At 39.5% G+C, this 23465-nt stretch overlaps 2 protein-coding genes across 4 annotated transcripts; one reads left to right on the plus strand and one right to left on the minus strand.

Annotated features, from left to right (window-relative positions):
- The first annotated feature begins 937 nt into the window (after positions 1-937).
- On the plus strand, positions 938-6121 carry CTSZ (cathepsin Z). The gene is made up of 6 exons (XM_082773264.1): positions 938-1098; positions 1520-1683; positions 3475-3654; positions 4246-4396; positions 4655-4817; positions 5277-6121. The coding sequence occupies exons 1-6, from the start codon at positions 962-964 to the stop codon at positions 5388-5390; spliced, it is 909 nt and encodes a 302-aa protein (XP_082629390.1). The 5' UTR covers positions 938-961; the 3' UTR covers positions 5391-6121.
- A 137-nt stretch (positions 6122-6258) lies between these two features.
- NELFCD (negative elongation factor complex member C/D) lies at positions 6259-16877 on the minus strand. 3 transcript variants are annotated; one of them, XM_082773262.1, is made up of 15 exons: positions 16760-16877; positions 16334-16449; positions 16082-16191; positions 15288-15397; positions 14858-14965; positions 13683-13835; positions 12875-13005; positions 12255-12420; positions 11503-11637; positions 10996-11135; positions 10223-10337; positions 9803-9898; positions 9428-9568; positions 8930-9059; positions 6259-8532 (listed from the first exon to the last, which is right to left on the minus strand). In XM_082773262.1, exons 1-15 carry the CDS (start codon positions 16823-16825, stop codon positions 8498-8500), a joined length of 1752 nt encoding a protein of 583 aa, XP_082629388.1. In that variant the 5' UTR covers positions 16826-16877; the 3' UTR covers positions 6259-8497. The 3 variants fall into 3 exon arrangements, with proteins under 3 accessions (XP_082629388.1, XP_082629389.1, XP_082629387.1); XM_082773263.1 differs by having other exon boundaries at positions 16334-16446; positions 16760-16843; XM_082773261.1 differs by lacking the exon at positions 6259-8532 and having other exon boundaries at positions 8555-9059.
- Between the last annotated feature and the right edge of the window lie 6588 nt (positions 16878-23465).

Consider the following 23465-nt stretch of genomic DNA (forward strand, 5'->3'; position numbering starts at 1 on the left):
AAAGAGGAGGATGTGGCAGAAGGGTTGGCTTTGGGCACCTTTCGGCACAGAGGCGATTAGGGGCAGCCTGGCACTGGGCAGACTCCCACCCGCCTGCCCTGCAGCGTCTATCAGCCTGCCCACTGCTTCCACTGCCCTCGGAGTGGGCCTGAGATATTAAAGCCCTGGTGATGGGTGTAAGACCACAAACAAGCCATGTTTTTTGGTTGCTGGGCTGGGGTTTTTGTTTCTGTTTTGTTTGCTTCCTTGTACCAACACAGTACACGCTAGCAACAAATATGCCTGTGCAAGGGCCTGTATTTCTTTTTAAACTCTAGTATAAGAGGACTTAAAAATTCAAAAATTGAGACTGTAAAACTGGAATAAAAAAAAAAAAAAAAAAAAAAAAAAAAAAAAACCTGCCTGCTGTATGTAATCACACAGTTGCTGGCTACAGCCATACATGACACTGGTGTATCAGGCTGAAGTCAAAGAAACCTGGATCCCGTTCACACAGGGTCTGTCGCCAGTACAGGTCCTCCTGTCACAAACCGCGCATTGATAGCCACTGTACTTATTGACTCATCGCGCTATTTTAACGGCTTTTTCTGTGTGTGTATGTGCTTGCTTTAAACCAAAATGACTCGGTTTTAAGCGTGTGAGACAGAGACCCTCCAGCACAGCGCACCAGCCGAGCAGGCTGAGGCTGCCCTGATCCAGAGGCAGGGCGCAGAGCGGGCCCGGCCAGTTGATCTCCCTCATTACACTCGCTCCTTCCCCCCTCAGAAATTAATTACACCCCTCGGAAATTAATTAAACGCTCTTCGCCAGCCTTCCACGCCTCTCCACCACCGAGCCCAGCGCCAGGGGCTCCCCTCAGCGGCTCCCCGGGGGCAGCAGGGCCCGCCCACGGCAAGGCCCCTCCCGCCGCCCTTAAATCAGCGCCGGGGCCGGGTTCCTGAGGAAGGCTCTGCAGCCCAGCATGGAGGGCCCGGCCCGGCTCCTCGCCTCCCTCCTGCTGCTGCTCGTGGGCTGTTTTGGCCTCTGCCGGGCCGGCCTCTACTTCAGGGAGGGGCAGAGCTGCTACCGGCCGGCCCCGCGCAGGGCCGTGGGGCTGAGGTGAGCTGCTCCGAGCCGGCCGGGGGCTGCCCGCCCGCCCCATGGGTGCCAGCCCCGGGGCTCGGCGGTGCTGAGGGGGAGCTCGGGGATCAGCCTCAGGGACAGAGAGGGGCAAGGGGAGGCTCGGGGGGGCTTTGGGGGAGCTCCGGGGCTGCCCCGACCCTCTCACAGCCCTCCGGGCACCTCACGGCTGGGAGAGCCCGGTCACGTTGTCTGCAGGCACATGACCGGCGTCAGATTGCGAAAGGCTGGGAGTCCTCCTTGTTTTTTTTTTTTTCCTTTTAACCCCCCCCCCCCTTTTCTTTTTTTTTTCTTTTTTCTTTTTTTTTTCTTTTTTTAATTTTTATTTTTTACCTTCCCCTCATTCGCCTGAAAACATATGGATCGGTAACGAGGGAAACTCCTTTCTGTCTCCGTGCAGAACCTACCCCCGGCCTCACGAGTACCTGGACATCTCTGCGCTCCCAGAAAGCTGGGACTGGAGAAATGTCAACGGCATCAACTACGCCAGCACCACTCGGAACCAGCACATCCCGCAGTACTGCGGGTCCTGCTGGGCCCACGGGAGCACCAGCGCCTTAGCAGGTACGTGCTGGGCTGTGCGCTAGCTCTGCCAGCCAAGGTGTTGCCCTCAGTGACTTCAGTGTTTCTTGCTAAGCAAAGGAAGTTTATCTTAAGGTTACAAAATAGCTGATGTGAAGAAAAAAAGTGCCGAGTTGCTGCAGTGACTAATGTAGCAAAACCAGGCTTAGACATCTGTGAATACCCCAGGAAAAGAATAAAAGCCAAGCTGGTAGCTGAAGGCAGTTTTGGTTTCAGTAGAGAAAGCAGCCAGAGAAAGGCTGTCCCTACCTGCTTAAAACTATGTGGGGTTGAAGGGAAACGCTGGGATAGTTAAAAAGCTGTTTGCAGAGAGATTACATTTATAGCTCCTGCTGAACTGTTTAGGGCCTGGAGAAGGAACTGGGTGTACTGTCCCTCACCTTGGAGGGGTGGTGATGGTAGAAGCAGATATAAAGCAGTAAGTGTGTCCCCTTCCCTCTGTCTGTACCTGGGGCTGCTGCACCCTCCAAAGCAGCAAGGGGCTGTGGGCTGCTCCAGCAGTGCCTAGCTATGAGGAAATGAAAGGAGTTGCCCTTGGTGGGAAGGGCCTATGCAGTATTACCTTAAAGAGCCCTGTTATTTAAATGAATGTCTACCGCAGCATGCAGACACAGCTGGTTTCAGCAGATGGGTATGTCTGCCCTTTTCTTGGGAAAACGGAAGTAGAGGTTTATGTTAATTGGTGAAACGCTCCCTCTAGAGAGAATGTATTATGACTTGTATGTAACTGCTTTGGCTTAGTAACATACAGGAGAAGTTGTTTGCATAGGATGTTTTAAGAGGATCAGCTGTGAAGGAGAAATGGAGGAAATACTACAGAAATAGGGAGACAATGCAGGTGTGCGAGGAGACAGAAGCAACTGTAAAGTCTCTGTTCTTAAGCAATACAACAACATAAATGTGTGTGCAGTACTAAGATATATAGCTAAGAAGCTGCTAAATTTTATCTAACTTTTGGTAGAACTTTATTGTGTATGTAGGTGTGCATGTATGTGTGTTGAGTGCCTAAAGCATTCATTCCTTCTGCTCTTGCTGAAAGACTAGGCTGGGATAACGCCTTGCTAATTCATACGGAGCACTCCTCCAGTTCTTTGTCAAAGTAGAGTTGAATGTTGCTAGTACTAATAGGATTAAAAGTACTACAGCTGCATGACTTAAGCCAGTTAATACCTTGTGAGAAGCAGTTTATAAGTATTGATTAGGAAGCCAAATAAGCTAGCTGTTTCAGGCAAAGTAAGGCAGCAGGATGGTGATGCCTGTCTGAGATAGCAGAATAATGGTGAGATGTTTACTCAGTGTGGCTGTACTTCTGAAAGCTCTTCCTTGCTTTAAGCTTGTGACAACTGTCTCCCAGAGACCTGGGCTGCCTGAGCTTATGATTGTCTGCATGAGTTTATGCGCAACTCTTCTGTAGAGAGAGAGCATGCTGGTTTCATGATGTGTGTTTAAGGGCCAGGAAATAAATCTAGTTTTCAGACCCTGATGAATTAAGAGCTCTAGAGTACTAGGAGGGTTGAAATGGGTCTTACTCATCTGCATCTTTTAGATGAGCTTTTAATGGAAAAACCTTGTAATGAAAACCCACAGAAACTCAGCCTGCCTATTTAAGTAGGTATTGAGACACACAGCATGACCTATAGCTGGGGCTTTTCCAACCACAAATACAGTTGTCTGCAAATAGTTACAGGTTCAATGAAGGCGAGGGTGTTTCAATACTAGTAATGTAACAGCACACACATTCCACTAACGTTTACTGATTGCTTATACTTGCAGATCGAATCAACATAAAGAGAAAAGGTGCATGGCCTTCTGCCTACCTCTCTGTACAGAACGTGATTGATTGTGCTAATGCGGGGTCCTGTGAAGGTGGAGACCACACAGGTGTTTGGATGTATGCCCACGACCACGGCATTCCAGATGAGACCTGTAACAACTACCAAGCTAAGAATCAAAGTACAATGCCTTTTTTTTTTTTTTTTTTTTTGCTGTAGGGCCTCAGCCCAGATTTGTCAGATTTTAATATAGAGAAATTATAATTTTCTGTGTTGTTTTATTCAGTTTACTGATTCCTGCCTTTCAGTGTAGTACCAGCTGTTTGACTGACAGGTTTCCTTACAGGTCTCTATCTAGACAGCATAACACGCAAACTTGTCTGGACATGATTTCACCAGCTAAAGAGTTTAAACTCAATCTTTTAAGTCGGTGATATACAATCTCTAGTGTAGTAAAATACTTGCAAGAGTCAACCTAAACAAAGGAGAAATGAAACTTTTTTGTTTCCAGTATTACTGGAATAGTGTCTGTATTTATAGAGAAGCACAACTGAATAACTTTCTCCAAGCAGTTGTGCCAATGAAGTGAAGAATAATAACTAGCGATTATAGATACTTTAAGTGTAATTTCCAGAAAGACAATTAGTTCACTGGAGATAAGTAATCATACTTATTAGTATCTACCTCAAATGAAGCTAAATAAAAAATCAGTGTGTTATTAATTCACAGGAAGAAAAGCATTATCTTGCAGTGATGATCTTTCTCTTTGTAGAATGCAAGAAGTTCAACCAGTGTGGAACCTGTGTCACTTTTGGAGAATGCCATGTGATAAAGAACTACACTCTCTGGAAAGTTGCTGACTATGGTTCTGTCAGTGGAAGGGAAAAAATGATGGCAGAAATCTATAAGAATGGACCAATTAGGTAAAAAAAAAAAAAAAAAAAAAAAAACACCAAAAACTTTATCTACTAGTAGTATTTGGATTGAAATACTTGGTATTCAGTTTAGTGACTGAAGTGTACTTCTCCAATTGAGCACATAGTAGCAGCCCTGCACTTATGCAGACTTCAACTTGTTCGTAGAAGACTGAGCTCAGAAGTCAAAATGCAAGAAAACAGATTTTTAGCCAGGCTCCCACCCTGACTCCTGTGTATAAAAATGCTTGTTCTGTTTTATTACAGCTGTGGTATAATGGCTACTGAAAAGCTGGATGCTTATACTGGAGGACTCTATACAGAGTACAACCCTTCACCTACCGTGAATCATATTGTATCTGTGGCTGGCTGGGGTGTAGAAAATGGAACAGAATACTGGATTGTTCGCAATTCATGGGGTGAACCCTGGGTAAGGAAACAGAAGAATATGTTTGCAGCACTGCTTTAGAGGAAAGGTGGAGTTTTACACACTTGCTAAGAGGATGCTGCAATGGCAGCTTGCAGGTAGAAAGTAAAACTTTATTTGAATTAGACTTTCAATTTAAAAAAAAAAAAAAATCTAAGCTGAAGATGGATACTTGGTTAAAGTTTGTTAGGTAATGTCAACTCAATCCTAAATGCTGCCTTTTCATGGGCCACCATAAATCTGTTAGTTGTAGGCAAAACCCAAATCATATACATAGAACAGAAGCAGATAGCCCCTTCAAAAAAGGCTGTTCTATAAATGTAGCACTATACTTCTTGAGTGAATTCCTAGCTTCACTTCTAAACCACTCCCATTTGGAAAACAAAAGGATTCAATAGCATAGTTTATGTTTTCTAAATCACAATGTCTCTACTTATACTAATGCAAATTAATTCTCTACAGGGTGAAAGAGGATGGCTGAGAATTGTGACAAGTGCATATAAAGGTGGAAAAGGAGCACAATACAATCTTGCTATTGAAGAGGACTGTGCGTATGGAGATGTTTTACTTCCTTGATTCTGTACTGTACATTTTTCTGTTTAAAGAATAGTCTAAAACTTTCACAGTTAAACTTTCAGGCAGTTTACATAATTAGTCCAGATAACACAACACACAGTATTAAAAATAAAATACAAGTTGCCTTCAGATAACTACTTAAAATTTTAAAATTAAAGTAATTTACCAATGAAAAAGTGTTGTCTGCTTTGATGCACAGTATTTAAATCAGTGTCTTACAGAAACTATATGTAAATTTGTGTATAAACATATTTTTAAAATACAACTTATGCAGATGTAACTAAAAAACTATGCACACTAAACTAACAGTAGCGAGCAAATATTATACAATTATGCAGCTATAAAAACAAAGCTAAGACCAGATATTTTACATTCAAAAACTAAATCTCTCTGTTGTATCCTTGGCTTCCTGGTGAAAAAATATTGCTGCAAGTCTCGTGTGATGCTGTTGCTTTTATCCAACCAAAATTATAATAGGAATGTTGATCAAAAGATGTTAAAAGTACTTATCTACTTAATCTTTTTTGCTTTAATATATGACTGGCTGTACTATTTTTCTCCTAGAGAGGCAAAATCTAGCCTGCCACAAGACAGAGCTCTCCTCATGCTCACTAATGAGTAAAGGTAGTAAATTCTATTCCTTAAAAATGAATCAATTACTAAGTGGAAATCAGTGCCATATTAAGTGGCACTGCTCATTACATTTAATAAACTGACAATGTTCTCTTTTATGATTGTGTTTACAGTGTAAGAGCTTATTAATACATGTCTCCAGTCATATTTTATTATTGTACATAACAAGCATTCTAATGTGGCAGACTAGTTACCCAAGGCCTTACCCAGGATGGTACTGCTTTTACTAGGCTTATTCTTGTGACGGAGTTGTTCAACAATGTGATATGTAGCAAACTATAATGTTTTAAAAACAAATCAAATGAAATTATATTAATCCTACCCTCTCTATGCTAAAGCTTTTTAGTGGTATAGCGAAGTGTGTGTGGGGGGAGATGATAGAGACAGGTTCAGGAAAGACTGCTGCCTTTTATTAGGTAGTTTCTCCAACTTACCTTGGTTTTATCTGCCTTATAATTAGAGGCTATTATGCTTAGCAGAATGAAACAACAGAGCTGATAGTGTCAAGATTGTTGTGCTATTCTGATTATCAGATATCAAAGAGAACATGTTTTAGATATGGTTGATTTGGCCCTAATTCTGGGTTCCTCTATAAAATCACTCGCTAATCATTAGCTGTTGATCACCTACCATTCACCTCTTCAGTTCTAAAGACTAGAATAGCCTTTTGCCTAGAGTTAAATGTCAATCAAGAATCTCATGCTGTGCATTGGTTAGTGCCAGCTACTTCCTTGGCTTTCCTTTATCATAGTAAAATGACTCCCCGGTGACAATAAGATTAATTTTGCCAAGCTGCAAAGCCTACTGTAAGTTAAGTCCTATTCAGCAGGATGGGGGAGTATAATAGCATTGACAGCAGCAGCATGGAAGTTTTACCCAGTTTAATATCATAAGCCATGAGTACAGAGGAACTCAAATGTATAAAGGAAATTATATAAAACTTGAACAAGGAGAAAAGCAGAAGTCTGCTTTGTCTGAACAGCTGTTAACTTTGTGATGGAGATAGGAACCAACTGCTCTTGATTATCACTAAGATGGTATTTGAGGCAGGGCTACACACAAAAAAGGAAGAGCTGTAGGGTAAGTTGTTTTTGCAGTTCTTAATTCTACTAAGAAAGGAATCCAGGGTCTACAACAAACCAAACTCATGTGCTAATACTACTTCCAGTAGAATGAAGATAGGGTCTCATGCAAGTTTAAGTAGCAAGACATTTAAAAGATGTGCAAAGAAAGGGAGCTTTAAAGGTCCATTTGGAAAAAAAAAAAAAAGTCATGTGAAAGACTGGCTGAAGAAAGGAAAAATGCAGTCCTTTTAGAAAGGAATGGAGAATCTATACAATCGATTTCTGTCTCAAATTGTCATGGTAGCCTAGAATTCCCCTTCATAAATCAGTGACAGCAGAAAAGAGCAAAAACAATTTAGATCTTAAGTTTACAGCAAGTTGACTTAAAATGTCACCTTTTGTCTTTTAGAAAGTACTTTGAAAAGTGCAGATAGTCTTGGCTATACCCCTTTTAAGTAGTATTTCTATGTACAAAGAGAAATCCAGGCAGATGAACAGAAACAAACAGTGGTCTCTGGAAAAGAAAAGACCTTTATTTAAAGGTACATTGTAATCTTGGGGGTATCCCTAACTTTAGTATCAACCAAACAGAATACAGAGAAGTATTTAAAAAAAAAAAAAAAAAAAAGCAAGCCACATCACAGTAATGAAGCTTTTGCGCACACGTTTTTTAGACAGCAAAAAAATTCTGACATGGTAATGAAACTTACCAGTAACATTTGATGCATCTATTTAACAAAAAAATAGATTCTGAAGGATACCACATTCACATTGGATCCATCTGTTAATACAAAACTAACCTTGAGTGTTACACCTCAACCTCTATTATGTAGAACATGTTTTCTCATAGCAGTACGTACATAGGATATTTAAAATTTTACTATAATATAAAGGTGAGAAAGAGGCATCACGGACCCTGCAGCACAGAGGTAATCATGCTTTTTCCGTTTTTTTTTATACTTCCCAACTCACAAGATCAAAGCCTATAGCATTCAAGATTTGTAGTCTTCAGAGAACTATCTGCAGGACGGGTTAATTAAGAACTACCTCCCCTATTCTTCAGGTTTTATATATTACACATGAAGAATCAGTGACAAGTTTTGTAAGTAACTGAAAAGAACATTCTTTGAGACAGGTTTGTGTGTCTCTTGCTACCCACTTCAGAATATTCAGATTTATACCAATGTGTTCAGTAACAGAAAATCCTTCAGTATTATTTTGTTTTCCAAATTACATTAACAGTCCTCTGATATAAACCTCAAGGTCACCATGCAAGTCAATCAAATGCCCTTCAGCCCTTTCTTTGTCATTTTTTTTTGTTGTTGCTGTGTTGCCCACCTATAGAACCTTATGGTTGAGGGTATGTCAAAGAAGTGATCATGTGCTCTGCGTTCTTGACTTTTCCACTGCTTAGTTCACCATAATAAAGTTAGATTTGCAGTGAGCTTAAAAGAAAGAAAAAAAAGTGTTCAGTACATTACTGTGATTTATCTGTCTGCATGTGGAATTCTGCATTACATAATTAAATAGAATTTTAGGGTCTGAGCAGGTTTTTTTACCCCCCCCTAGGAAATGAGTATACTATGAAAAACTACTTCCTTCCTTTTTTCTTTACTACAGTGTCAGCTCTCCAAAAGCAGTATTTGTCTTCAAGTTCCTCAAATACTGCTCAGAGATTCTTGATTAAAGAAAAATTGCTAAACAGAGGCCCACAAAAGGGAAATAACCTGTCAAAGTATCTGGCAAGCATTCTTATTTTTAGCAATCCTGTTGCTAAGCATTATTTACAAACTGTAACAAATACACAAGGAAGCAGATGTGCAATGGACAAGCATGACTTACCTATAAACTCAGTGACAGGATCATGTTCACCTTCTGTTTTAATAGTACCTGCAATACTTTCATTCTCCAAGATTGGAAGAAAAAGCTGTACGAAGTCTGAGGTATATGGAGGAGCAATCACATCCAGTACCTGAAATGGTAGACAAAATTGGATTATTCTTCCATTTAGGTGTACGGTAGAAATATTACTTAATTCACAATACTCGTCTCAAAAGCATACAAGTATTTGGACTTCTAAGACCTTTTGTTGTCCATACAAGTAATTGATTATATATTCTTGTGGTACTGTACCTTAATACTACCAGAAGTCAAAGTTCAGTATGACTAAGTCCTGTCCTTGTGAATACTGATATTACATACATTGCTTGGAAACCCATCTCTTAACTTCAAGTATTTTTGAATTTGGGGCAAGCTGACTCGGTATCCATCCAGCCATATACAGCTGATACTAAAGTTTATCTCTACATGTTAGTAAACACATTTTTTTTTGCTGCTGACCTCTGTAACAAAGTATCTGATGAGAGAGATATCTGTGTCTAGCTTCTCCAGGCATTTGCGGATATAGCTGACAACAGGCAGGACGTATCCTCGACTGAGTAAGTGCACCATTCTATCCAAGAGGGTTTTCTTCAGTTCCAGCTGACAAGGAGGGAAAGAGAGCAGGGTGAAGGAGGAAAACCAATACATTAGAAATATACTCTCAAAAGCGTACAATTTTCATCGTTTATTCTTATAGACTCAATATCTGCTATGATACGATCACTACCATGTTCCTAACTCTTAGAACTGCTGTGACAACTGCTGTGATAACAGCAGTTACCCTAAGAAAGCATAATACAAAGGAATGCAAATAACGAATCCTTTGATAATCACCTGCTCCATTACATCAAGCTGTGAATGTTCTGTTTCAAAGAGTTTGACAAGAAGTTGTAGAACTTGGGGATGAAGCAGCTGATGGCATGTACTAATCTGCAAACAAGATAAAGTAAGATCAACAGAAATTCAATTTAAAAACCAATGTGCTACTCTTATTAGACAAGTTTACATTGATGTTTATTGCCAGATGTACATTCTTTTAGAAAAGTATACCACCACTTCTTTCTGTAATGCCCAAATTTCCCTAATATAAATAACGCTGAGCTGACAAAACCAAACAATTAACTCCAAACAGAAACAGATTCATCTTTGTATATTTACTGTAAACGACAGGCATTCCATGAATTGGGTGTAATTCCAGTTACAAGGATAAAAAATGCTTTTGCTCCCCAACCAGCTTTATCTGTACACTTTTACCTCATCCAGTAATGCCAGATGAACTGGGGTATGATCAGTCTGCAGCTGGAAGTATCGTGGTTCTGACACTGTCCAGTCCACCCACTTCAATACACCCATTGCCACCACTGGAAACCTACGGAAAAAGAGGTCACTTTAGAACATGAGCATCCAAACAATCATCATCTTCCAGCATATTCTAACGATTGCTAGATTTTCATAATTTAATTTAAAACAGAATTAATAAAGCTCGAAATTTTATTTGAAGAGTTGTCAGCATACATAAAGAGCCACCTTCACCCCCAGTAAAATTAAGAAGCTGGAGAATAATTTTTTCTACAAAAGACACTACCTGCTTAGCACAAAACGCTAAAAGCAGGCAACATAATTCACATGCATGCCGAGCTTAATCCAGTTCATGCAATATCTGCTGTTTCATACTACTGAGAGAAGAAAGAACACGTCTATTGCTAAGAAAGCTGCATTCGGAAGACAAAGTAACCTGTCACCTATTTCCAATGGCAGAGCCATTTCTTGGCAGAGCCAAGATGTCCTGCAACATGAGAGGTGCAGTTTGCAATGGAAGCCAGAATTTGTATCCTCATGAGGGAAAGATTCCAAAAAATCAAATGTACAATTTCGAAAGCTACTTTTAGACCACATATTCACCCATTCTACAGAGAGGACATTCTCACAGAGCTGCCCACAAAGGTACTTCCATTTAGCAGTACTTTTTCTCCTAAATAATACTTCCCTTCCAAAAATGGAAACTTGTGACCAGTCTCTCTGCTTACCTGATGCACTGATAGAGCGTGCTCAGTTCTGCAACCAACTCTGATGCTCCTTTGTTCTCATTGCAACACAGATTGTGAACGGTTTCAATGGCTTTTGAAGTTGACTTGAGTTCATCCTTGTTTATGCTGACTCTCTTGTTCTGACAAAATACAAAGTTCAGATGCAAGAGACACAAATACACAGGGAGTCTTTGTTTACTTAAGGAACTGTAGCTTGACATAACCCTAAGACTACATTGTATTTCTCAAAGTTAGACTCACAGGAAAGTTTTAGAAGAAAAAAAGTGTCAATGTGCTGAAATAGAAGGAGATTTGCTTTATCTAATTCCCAGCTCATTGATACTTTTTTCTTCTAAAAATCCACATAAAAACATTTCACAACAAAATAAACAAACCAAGATGAACATATAATTTTAAACTGAGCAACTTAATGACCAACCATTTTCTTCAGCACAGTTACACCACCATAGGTGAAAAGAAAACGTTATGCACAGAACTGAGCATTACCTTTTTCCACATCTCTACTACGCTAGCTGCATATGCCAGTATGTGAATGTATTTGTGTTTGTGGTCCTGGTTGATCTTGGCACCTGGCTTAAACAATGACTGCATGAAGAGGTCCAGAAAGGCAGGTACTCGAATCTGAAGAAAATGAATAGTTTATTAGAGTCTGAGAATTATGAGAAAAATATATTTTTTTGCATCTAACGTGTCTCCCATAAAGCGAGATTTAACGGATTCCTCCTCAGGAATAAGTTAGATGGTTTCTGAAGAAACCTGAACTTTTGACACTGGCACACAAAAAAAAAAAAACCATACAAAAGAGCAGCAAGTTAGAAACCGTATTACTCAGGTATCTAAATGCCAGCATTTGTTACCAGAACCCATTTTAGAACAAGGCAGTAAAACATGCCATTTACAACTGCTTGTAACAAAATGCAAAATTGATATAATTTTTTGTTTTAAAGAAGGAAGTGAATTCCTTAACATCTTTTACTTCCTTCCTATTGGGGAGTTCTTTAAATTAATCAATTATATGTAACAAGGCAGATCAGAATGGTTAAAAAAATAAGATGCTAACGCAAAATACAATACAAATAGTAGTCTCCCATTTATACATTATTTAAAATTACAGATGGATGAGCCTGAGTGATAAATTCCATCTTGTGTCAATACATTTAGCACAGTAAGACCTCAGATTTTTGAGGCTACAATAACAGAAGAAAGTTACAGAGGTTAAAAAGAAGACGGCTACTAACCAGTTCTACTGGAGGTGGGTCCATGCTTGTAAACATTTTGAACAAAACGGTGATATCTGCTGGATTCAGAGCTCCTTTGGACAGCATTGCACCAAGAGCTTGACACGCACGAGGGTAAGAGGCTGCAGTACCCAACGCTAAAGTGATTTGACTAGCATCATGGCCTCTAGATGAATAACACAAACATACATAGCAGCTTATTTTATTAATTTGGACAATTCAGTTCTAGCTTCACTGAGGCAACAAGGTACACCCCATGTAATGCAATACCTGGTGACAGAACCTCTTATCATGGGTAACTAGAGAAATAGACATGTATTTTCCTGGTTTTATTCTAAAATGTGCATCAAATAATAAAAATAAGTATTTTTGTAATAGACAGAAGCATAAATTCTTTGTTATTCCTACTTCAGTTCTCCCAGTACAGGACAAGGAACTTTTCTGTTGTTCTACATATTAAAGCCTGCTACAAGAACTGCTCTGTTGCTAGCAATTTCACACTACCACAGACTGAATAAAAAACAAAGAATTCTCCTTTTGCTGGTAATCAAGAATGAGCAAAAAAAAAAAGCAGATTACAGATTATGACGACTTATCTTTCGCTTATAACAGGCGCTTACTTCTCATGAGCATATCGCTGAACCTCCTGAGCAATCCGTCTGACAGCTGACCCTCCTTGCTCTTCTTGAGATAATATGGACATCATAGCTTGAGCAAAAAGATACGTGTGCTCTCCATGGCAAACCATCTTCTGCGAAGGTGCACATGAAAAATATTACCAGAAAACAAGAAATACATTTTTATTATTACATTGCCTTAAGAGGAAAGATTTCAATGAAATCTACTAATACAAAAGGAAGAGAAGGAAGACAAAAGTACAGAAAAGCATAGTCTATCACAGTGCATTGATACCATGCAAGAAGAAATGACTACGTTGAGAACCTATGTTTTTTAGATGCTAGAGAGGAAAAATTAGCCTATTCATACTTGGCAATATTTAAAAAGTAAGCCAAGTCCAAAGCCATCCAAAAGTCATTATGGTATTTCATAATAAAGAACAAACAATACATTGAATCAGATGGCAATTTTCACACTGATGTGGATGATAAAACAATTATTAGAATTTGCCAGAGGACTGATTAGACTGATCTTTAGATCTTAAATTAAATGTGAAAGAAGACAGTTTTTCTTTTTCCTTTATACAATCCATTTAAGAAATATATGAAATGTTACATACACAGCTCAAAACACGATTGGTGACAGAATCACCAAATTTGTATTTTTTAACTCATATATAGCTTCTTTTCATAAAATTCTCTAAGACTTCAGAAAATGTCAAGATTTTCTATAATCCCGCAATGACTTGTATATTCTAACTGGAAAAGAAAAAAATATTTTTCCCCACATAAAAAGGAACAGAGAACTTACGGCAAACTCAGGGAGGTTTTTCTCAAGGTTTTCTTCCCCTCCATCTAAAATTGTTGCCAAAGATGTGCGCAGGACTCTGGAAAATACTTCCAGTTGCTGACATGCTGTCGAAACACTGGTTATTTCCCCTTGATATCCAGCATCAGATATAAGCTACAGCAAAAATAATAAAGAAATGAATAAACAAATCACTTAATACCTATATTATTTAAGATGATATTTCAGATATCCTAACAAGCCTAGGAGAACACATACACTTGCTGGAATTCACATTCATCATTTAGAATACTTCAGATATTCATTGGTTTCTGTTTTTGTGAAGTGTTGCACTGTGTGCACTTGTAGTTCACACAGGAATCACGAGCTATTTACATGAATTATTCCTCCCATATAGGAACGTTATCTCCTAACAGGAGATTAAACATGCTTTTACTTTATGTATGCCAACAAGAGCCACAAAGCAAGATTAAGAATTAGATACCTTTGGTACTTGTGTACATATATATGGATGTACATGTGTAATAAATACAATATATAGTAATAGGGTCTTATGCACACACATACGTGCATGAGCAAAAAGCCCAGGAGAATAACTGTCACTGGGGAAAAAAAGCATGTAAGAACCTTTTAACAACTATTTCCCAGCACTCACAAGATAAATCTGTTCTTATAGCACAAAATTAAGGGAATTCCAATAACATTGCATATAATTTATATCAAAAGGTATCCAACGCTGAAGTCATCTTCAAAAACAGAACAAGTCACTAGGACATGGCAATAAAAATAAAACTAGAGATACAGACATTCTCGCTATTTTACTCTTAAATAGCAAACTAGTTTTGTTTCACTGTTGTATAAAAACAAAGGCTTACTTGAAAGCCTTTGAATTCACAACCCCGTAACCATAAAAATATGATTTAGAAAACACATAATGCACAATTTTCAAACACAGATCAGAGCAAAAAAATCTTAAAAAGCAGGTCAAATTGGAAGACTACATTCACAATCGGTAGGACAATTCCTCTCACCGATATGTACTTGTACTGTTCTGACATTTGAACAAGTAGTATTAACAAATACACATATGAGATACAGGCAATGTCATAGCCAACATTTGATGCCAGAACAATTAGCCTGGTATGGATCATCTCATTTATTACACTTGAGCATACTACCTTCACAGTAAAATTAAGCATTAAACAGTCTGGATGGGCTTCTGCCAACTTGTAGAAGAGATCTCTCCATGTTGTGTGTGCTATCATTTGCTCAAGCCATGCTGGAGTCTGAAAAGATTAAAGAAATAGAAATAAACATAAGAATATCTACTTGTCAATATCATTAAAAGTAAGCTTTTTACCTCTCAGGAGTCTAAGCAGTTGCTATGCAGGACTTTATTACAACAAAGGATATATTCCACTTTTCTAAGTTCTCTAAGCCCCTGAGAACTCTAGTGAAATAGAGCTGGTTTTCTGAAAACGGTTGATTAGCTGAACAGCTTAGAAGACAGTTTTCCATCCCCCACCATCTACTACTCCATCACACAAAGACATCTATACAGGATCCACTCATGTCATGTAAAGACAGCAACATGGATTCCATGCATACCTCTCCTTCCTCTGTGAAGATGGAATCTGCTTTCCGAGGATCAAAATGCTTGATAAGTAAGCTCTTTAAATGGTTTTCCACAGTCTCCTGAACTTGCACTGGCTCAACACCTGTACAGAAGGAACAAAAAACTTGGCAGATGCAATCCAATCAAACATGGCAGCAAAATTTTCAATTTTTCAATAATGTTCTATCATGAGAACAAAAGCTACTCCGCAATTTACCAGAAATTTATCCACAGGTAGAAGGTGAGAGAAGAACCATCAGTTCTATTCTCAAGCCATGCAGATACAGACACGTACAGATTTTGAGATTCTCCATCATTTTTCCTAAATGCAAACTATGCTTAGGTTCATAGGCAGGTTATACTAGCCCTTTTCTCTTGCTCTCTTCATCACTCATGCTAACAGCAACGCCAGACATCTCACAAGGCTGTCACTAGGTGTGATACCAAAATATCCTAAACACAAAAGAGATTACCAGGATTGGTGCACAAACCCACGTTACTGCAGGCTAGAGTCCATCTGCTTTAAATATGTTAGGTACCAGTAGTTTTGACAAAAACCAATAGATTACTTATTCTCTGAACAGAATCAACATATTACGATGTTACACAAGAACTGAAAGGAATGGCAATACGTATCCTGAAGACGTCTTTCACATAAAGAATTTAGTCACATACATATACAGGATAACAACTCTAATATGATCCACTTTTCAATATGATCAAATTTGCCAATTCACGTATTTACAGTGAAAGACGGACTACGGACCCAAATTATACAGTATCTTACCTGTTTGAATGAGCCATTCTGCCAGCAAATTTACAGTCTGTGCCACTGCTGTATAGTTTTCAGAAAGAAGCTGGATGACATTCTCTGGAGAGCCTCCTGCTTGGAAATATCTGATGAAAGAATTAGAAAAGAGCAATTTGAAAACTCTATTAAAAAAAAGGCAACTCTAAAAATAAAGGGAAAATAACAGCATCGTTTATTTTTGCATACTTCCATACAAAACAGTAGCACTGCACAGCAAGCTGCACTCACCTTTTTAGCGTGTTAAATATAGACGGCTCCATGATGTAGTCAGGAGTTGAAAATTTCTTCAGGCATTCTTGCTGGACTTCGGCATCATCCTCTCCCTCCCCGTCCTCATCGTCCTGCTGTTTGCAAGCACCGCCAGGTCAGTCACCTCAGGTCTTCCCCGCTTACCCCACAGCACACTACCAACTCCCGGAAAAAAAAAATACCCGATTTAACAGAGCAGGCGCAACCCCAACAGCACCTTGCTCTTGTTTTCTTTCTTTTTAACCCCCAAAACCCAGGTCCCACAGCCCTGGGCGGACCCCCACGCTGGGCAGGGCGAGAGGAGAAGCCCCGGAGCCCAGAAGGGGGGCAGGAGCCCGCCGGCCCCCCGAGCAGCCCGGTGGGATGGCGACCCCCAACCCCCGGCCGCTTCAGGCCGGTTCTCACCGCTCCCCCGTCTGCTTCGTTGCCCCACTCCGCCGCGCTCCCTTCGAAGTAATCGGCGTCCTCCATGGCTCCCCGGCCGAAAAACCCGCGGCGATGGCCGGAACCAGGCCGCGACCGGCCCCCGGGGCGGAGCGGCGCGGAATGGCGGGCGGCGGCCGGGCGGAGCCTAGCCCGCCCCGGGGCCGGCCTCAGCTGAGGGGAGGCACCGCCGCTGTTGGGTTTATGGAGCTGTGAGGGCGGTTTGTGCTCGAAAGCCGTCGCCCTCCTGCCGCTTCGTGGGGAGTTTTTCGCCCCAGAGCCGGTGTGAGGAGGCGGCCGTCACCTCACGCCTCAGCGCCGCTCCCCCTGCAGCGGGCGTTCGCTGCCGCGCAGCCACCGCCCGGTGAACGAAGGCTGAAACCACGCAGCAAATAGTAGTGAAATAGCACAACCTAAAAGCCGTTCCCATGGTAAAAATAAAGTAATAAAATAATAGTAATAAATAAGCTTCCCTATAGCACCAGGCCTCCCAAAGCCATAGCAACTCAGATGGAGACTGCAAGAAAAGAGAAAAAAAAAATGGATCATCATACTGTAAAAATGTTAGGAAAACAACAACAAATTGATGGTAATTATTACATATTATCATATGGTTTAAAAATTAACAGGTAGAAGGAAAAAGCAGTCCCTCTAAAGAACGAAGAAGGTACCCTTGGTATAATGGAAATGGCAAGATTGTAAGGTTTTAGGACCAGAATCAGTGTAACAGCATCCCCTAAACTTGCTGGAGAATAATATTAAATCAACCTGTCTTTTCTTATTCGTTAAAATTCGTTACTTCTAGCCTAAGACAAAACCCTGGAATCTTTGATCTAAAAAGACAACAGACCAACTGAAGCCCCTACAGGTAACGGTATGGGCTGTTAACAGGTTCATTTCCACCAGCAGTGAGGCCTGCACCATGTGGGTCTCCTTTCCTCAGGCTCTTGCCGTCTAGTGTCCCCACCAGAGGCAGGCAGTCACATAAAGAAAACACGACTGCTCCCCCGGCCACAAAACTGGTTGCTCAGGGCAGCGGCTGTGCTGAGGTCGGGCCTTGGTGCTGCCCTTCCTAGGGTCTGCCCACAGAGGCTGGAAGGAGGGCATCAGGCTGGGGTGCTGGCCTGAGGCAGGGAGGGATCTGGGAGTTACAGACAAACGAAAAGGGGCCAAGTCCTAAATGGATACTGATCATACAGCGAAGAGATGGATGTTACTGAAACAGGAGAGCTAGAAGGCCTATCTGGTGATAACAATCAAACTTGTAAGGACTCCCGTGATATTTATGCTACAAAACTTACTGTCCAGATGAACAGAAAAATTGGACAGTCCTAGCACCAACTGCCACTGAGAGACAGAGTGGTATTAGGTATTAATGCTACCAGTAATTTCAGTGTCTGACTCTCAAAACCACAAGTTCTGTTGTCTTTATATACTCGCATCTCTTTGTTTTGATTGCAGTAACAGAAACTTATTGATAATATTATTATCATTTTAATATAAAGAATGAACAATACTCAAAGCATTTCCTTTCAGCTTTCCTAGAGGAGAAAACTAGGGCCTTGTACTAGAGCCAGACATTAGCAGAGTGGCCCTTTGCAGAAGAGCAATATTCAGGCATTCCCCACTGTAGGTCAATAAACAAGCAAAATCAGAACAGAAACAAATTTCAAGGTATCATTTAAACTGCTGGAAAAACAAGTGTACCAGAAACTGATTTTGCAAACTAAACTGTTACAGCTTTGAATGGAAATAATGTTGGTTGTTCTCTTGGTTTAACCGTGTTCTCCCATACAATTTTTCAGTTTCCGTGAATTGTTCACCACTGCATATAATAAAAGCACTTAGACTTACCTGAGTGTCCCTGAAAGATTTTATTATCCAACAAATGCAGGCAACAAATTTCTCACTGAATGCGTATTTGACTATAGTTTGTATGTAAAATATTCTCGAGTCACAGTTCCCAACTAATGAGATTTTGATGACAGCATATTTGAGCCAAATCAATGTTCTGTGAAGGCCAGCCTAGGACACTCTGCAGCATGCCATGAAGAAACTCTAAAGGCAACCTAGGCAGTAGATGTGGGTGAAGAAGAGCCACATCTAGAGACTGTGGAAAATTATTTATTTCCCAGCTATCAAATTCTGTTGTTTGATTTTTGAGCAAATTGCTAACTTGCTTTGTTTCAATATTTCCTACCTAAAGGAGTGCCAAATATGACACAGGTGATCATTTCATTCCTTCCTGGAACAAAAATACATTCCAAATGGAAAACTGACCTCTAACAAAAGTGTTTGCCTTTTATCCACGTTTTTTGTATTTTGTAATTGCTAGCCTTTTGCAAATCAGACAATTCATTCAACTAGAGATCAGGTAACAACTTTCAAATTCAGTAGGAAAGTACAGCAGCATCAAATCATCAAATTAGGCTAATGAGTTTTGGCTAAAGAGTTCTTTTCAAGCAGAACTTTCTTTTTTTTTTTTTTTTTTTTCCCCCGCATTACCGTGACATTGACAATTTGACAATTCCTGGCAGCAGCGTTATTCCAGACATTGAAGTTATATATCGAATGCTTGACAGATGTCTATGCAACTGAAAAGTATTCAGAGGTACTCAGAGACAAAACAAGGCTTATTTATATACTGTGGATTGATTAAGATCATAGCCTTGCAACTCTTTGAGTATTTTTCAACATAAGCTTATAGTGGAAACATTTTTTTTCAAAGCAAACTCTACAGTTTAATTGCATACTGATCATTGGAAACACTAAGCTTACACTTCACTTCTCCCTGTTCTGTAAGTGCATTTTTTTTTGTGGTTCCTTAGATGGAGACATCCTGGCCTTTTAGCTAAATACATTTGCTGACCTTGAAAAGTTATGTAAAGATCCCAAACTTGCTCACTTGTACCTGGGAAATGAAGAATTTCCCAAATATTTTTAAATGTCCAAGGTGATGAATTTAGGAGCCTTTTTTATCTAGCTTTCCCTAGTTCCTTTGTACTTACAATGAGATTGTCTCATAACTTTTTTTTTTTTTTTTCTTTACAGCTGCTCTCTTCTTGCTTATCAACCATACATATTACAAAGAGTAGACAGGGTGGGGAGACAGGGACAGTAGAGTTGCTGAATTGAAAGGTAGCAGTCTTTGGACCATGATGTTGGGCAGAACCATAAATTGTAGGCTCCTGTTTGAAACCACAAATATGTTAACAAGAGCCACTGCCTGCAGCAGCACTGGGCATCCGGGCTCCCTTACACAGATGAACTGTTGAAACCCAGCACAGCTTGCCCTGTGGGAAACAGAACTCAAGGTTAGCACCAAAACCTTCATCAAATCCGTTACTTCAGTTTGGATGTTTTGCCTTTAAGTAAAAAGTGATCAGAAATTAAAAATGCTGAGATACATAATGAATCATCACACACATACTTCAGGAAAGAGACGCTGTCTCCTCTGGTTCTAGGGTTAATGCAAGTTTAAAACACTTTTCATTAATACTTTGAAGTCTTACATGTATTTGGTTTTATCACCCTACCTCTCCATTTGCCTTTTTATGGAAGCTCTTCTGATACTGCCAACAGAAAACTGATAACATACTGGAAATTAACCAGAGTGGAACCCCTCTCCAAGTAGCCTTCCTTCACAAGCCTGATGATGTGATTCATAACCCTTATACAGCTCTTTTCAATGCCTGATCTCTACTGGCACTCTAGCATTTTTGTTGTAAAAATAGTAATTCCAAATTCATATCAAATACAGGAAAACTATAAATAGAAACAGTTATTCACTATCTACAATTCATATAAAATCCACAGCCTAAAAACATTATTAGTTTGCATAACAGAACACCAGAACTGAGAGAACTCCCGTGATTACTACTTCCATCCTAAGCCTGTTCTTTGTACAGGCTGGAGTATTAGTTTATTTCATACAAAAGTATTATGCTTTCATTTAATAAAATAAGTGCATAAATTAAAGTGAAGAGATACATTCACATTTTAATTCTGAATTTGCTTACATTTGTCTACTGGTACCCCAGCCTCTGAAAGCTTGTTATGCTAGATAAAACCCTTAGGGTTGGCGTCTTCTCCCTCAAAATTTGATGATTCTCTTTAGATTTGGGACTACATTTAAAGGCTTTATTTTTTCCTGCCATTAAATCAAAGGTTTTAGGGGCAGATTTCCTAGGTGAAAAAAAAAAAAAAAAAAAAAAAAAAAAAAAAAAAAGATTCTATTTTAATATTTTCTTTAAAAAAAAAGTTATATTACATACTCGATCTGTTACCCTTATTGCATAGGTATCAGCAAGCACTTGTTTTTGTTGTTTACCTAGGGAAGAACTCTCTATTTTTTCCACAGAACCATGCTACGTTCATAGAACCCAGAAGCTAGAAAAAAACAACTCATGATTTTTATATGTTTAATGCAACAAGAGATGAGGGCCTTGCCAGCTCCTCCCCAAGTTGCTGTTTCCAATAGAATTGTGCTTTAAACTGTACCCATTTTGCTCAGCTCAGTACATTAAAAGTAGACCGAGTAAAAAGCAGCTTTAACTTTTAATAACATGAGAATCAGGACTGAAAACAATTAGTTATGAAGCCAGCACTGATGGCTAACATTTTAGCATTCTCTGCAATACAGTAAAATACTCTGAAGCACTTTTTCAACATAGTAGCTGAGAGACGTCCATCTCCAATATTTAATCCAACTGGTTACGTCGAGGATTAAAGTCGGTTCACTCCTGGCATTTCTATCTCGTCAGTCAGCAGAGAGGAGATTTTTCATGGCTTTCAGCAGCAGAAGTTCAGAAATCCCCTTTGTAGCTTATTTTATTTACAAAGACACTTCAAAGATTGTCAGAAAGACTTTTTCCCAGTGGAAGAAAAATCAAAAATATCCAGCTGAGGAAGAAGGGTACAGTTTTGGTTTTGGACTGCAAACAGATGTTTGCTCGTAAATATTTTTACTGTTACACAAACTGAACATGTTTTCAGGGATGAGGATCTGCTCCTGAGTGAGATTTCCACTGATAGCAATCTATGGCCCTGATCCTACTTGTACAGTTAGTAGGAATTTTATCGTCGACCACCATGGAAGAGGTTTTTTATGTGCCAGCATTGTTAGAGACACACATAGTATATTAGACACAGCTGGGGGAAAGAAGAGAACTTAGTCTCTTCCAGAATACATTACATCATTTTGTATCTTGCAGCAACGTCATCCGTCCTAGACATGTGCATGGCACCAATCACCAATAGCATTATCACTAAGGCACTGGCCTGGTGCTCAGATGACACGGGTTCTGTCTCCGTAGCTGTGGTCCGTTTCCTGTGTAATCATATTTAGACCTTTGGTTTTTCCTGGTACATCATTCTTCACATTTGAAAACAGGATATAACACAAAACAGCCTACATCTTTTACAGGAATATTGTACCACAACTAATTACAAGGCGCGCAGATTTTAAAGTGATGAACATCAGTATTTCATGCATGGATTTACTGGTAAATTATGTTGCAGGTATTAATTATGTGCAACATACTGGAACAGACATAGCTTCAGTTCCTCTAGAGCTAATGACATACTCTAGGTTAAATCCTATCCTCAATGCCACGATTCAAAATAGTTTTTAGATAAATAAAGATAAGCCCTTAGGGCTCCTATCTCTGACAACTGATCCAGCATGCCTTCATGCTTTTGCACCAAAGTCTACTCCTAACAACTTCAGATCTCCCATTTCAGCCTCTCAGAGAGCAGGTTTTAATGCTTTTGGAAGCAGCTGAACCTTTTTTTTTTAGTCTATAGTCAATTTATCTCTCTACATTTTTTAAAAAAATCCTTCAGGAGATATCACTACTCTGCTGCATCACACTGGCTGCTGAATGTGTACTGATGTACAAATTGCTAAAAGTTCTTGGGTTGAAATAAGTTACTGCAAATGCACAGTAGCTGATTTTGAAACCACAACATCTCTACGATTTATTATTATTTTTACAAAATACCCAAAGTGATCAGACCATATTGTAGGTTACTGGCTTGCCAAAGGTTATGTTTTTAAATCAAAACCATTTCTGAGTTACAGAAGTGCCAAAAACAATCTTGAACCAGTTTTGTTTTGTTTTGTTTTTTTAAAACCAACCCCCATCCAACAAAACAGTTGTATAACTTAAAACAGAAACAAGAGTTTGTGTTGGAAACTGTTTAAAAACCAACCCACCAAATCATGCTTGAGCAGAAGCCTTGTATGGCAAAGATATAGCTTAGGGCAATTTAGTGCCAAGATATAGACCCGCTATGGGTTTATAATGGAAATACTGACACAACCTCAACTATAGTGATGCAAATGTGCCCTAAAACACTGTATTTGCTTTTATTAATAAAGTGGTAGTGTTTACATTTGCAGGTATCTTACACTTCAGCATCACGATGAATACTGAGTAGAATGAGTAAAGTTTTGGCTGTAAGGTCAGAAGTTTCCAAACAGATGAATGAGACAGAAGTGAAAGTCCTCAATCATGAAAACAAGAAGTTCAAATAAATAAATAAAACAAAACTAGGAAATACGGGTAAGCATTAGGTTGGAATGGTTCAATTAACTGCAAATTATGGCCACTAAATTAGAAAGACATAAGAAAACACAGTAACTTATTAAATAGCAAGCATTAAAGCTTTATGTTTTTTGTATTAA

This window comes from Aythya marila (genome assembly GCF_965140915.1).
Source record: "Aythya marila genome assembly, chromosome: 16".
NCBI lineage: Eukaryota > Metazoa > Chordata > Aves > Anseriformes > Anatidae > Aythya > Aythya marila.

Excerpts from the sequence above, each read along its gene's own strand:
- CTSZ (XM_082773264.1), top strand. The coding sequence starts at position 962 with ATGGAGGGCCCGGCCCGGCTCCTCGCCTCCCTCCTGCTGCTGCTCGTG. Across the intron at positions 1,099-1,519 it reads CGCAGGGCCGTGGGGCTGAG|AACCTACCCCCGGCCTCACG; the intron begins GTGAGCTGCTCC and ends GTCTCCGTGCAG. Across the intron at positions 3,655-4,245 it reads CTACCAAGCTAAGAATCAAA|AATGCAAGAAGTTCAACCAG; the intron begins GTACAATGCCTT and ends TTCTCTTTGTAG.
- NELFCD (XM_082773261.1), bottom strand. The coding sequence starts at position 16,825 with ATGGAGGACGCCGATTACTTCGAAGGGAGCGCGGCGGAGTGGGGCAAC. Across the intron at positions 13,006-13,682 it reads AAAACCTCCCTGAGTTTGCC|AAGATGGTTTGCCATGGAGA; the intron begins GTAAGTTCTCTG and ends GCACCTTCGCAG. Across the intron at positions 11,136-11,502 it reads TAGTAGAGATGTGGAAAAAG|AACAAGAGAGTCAGCATAAA; the intron begins GTAATGCTCAGT and ends GTATTTTGTCAG.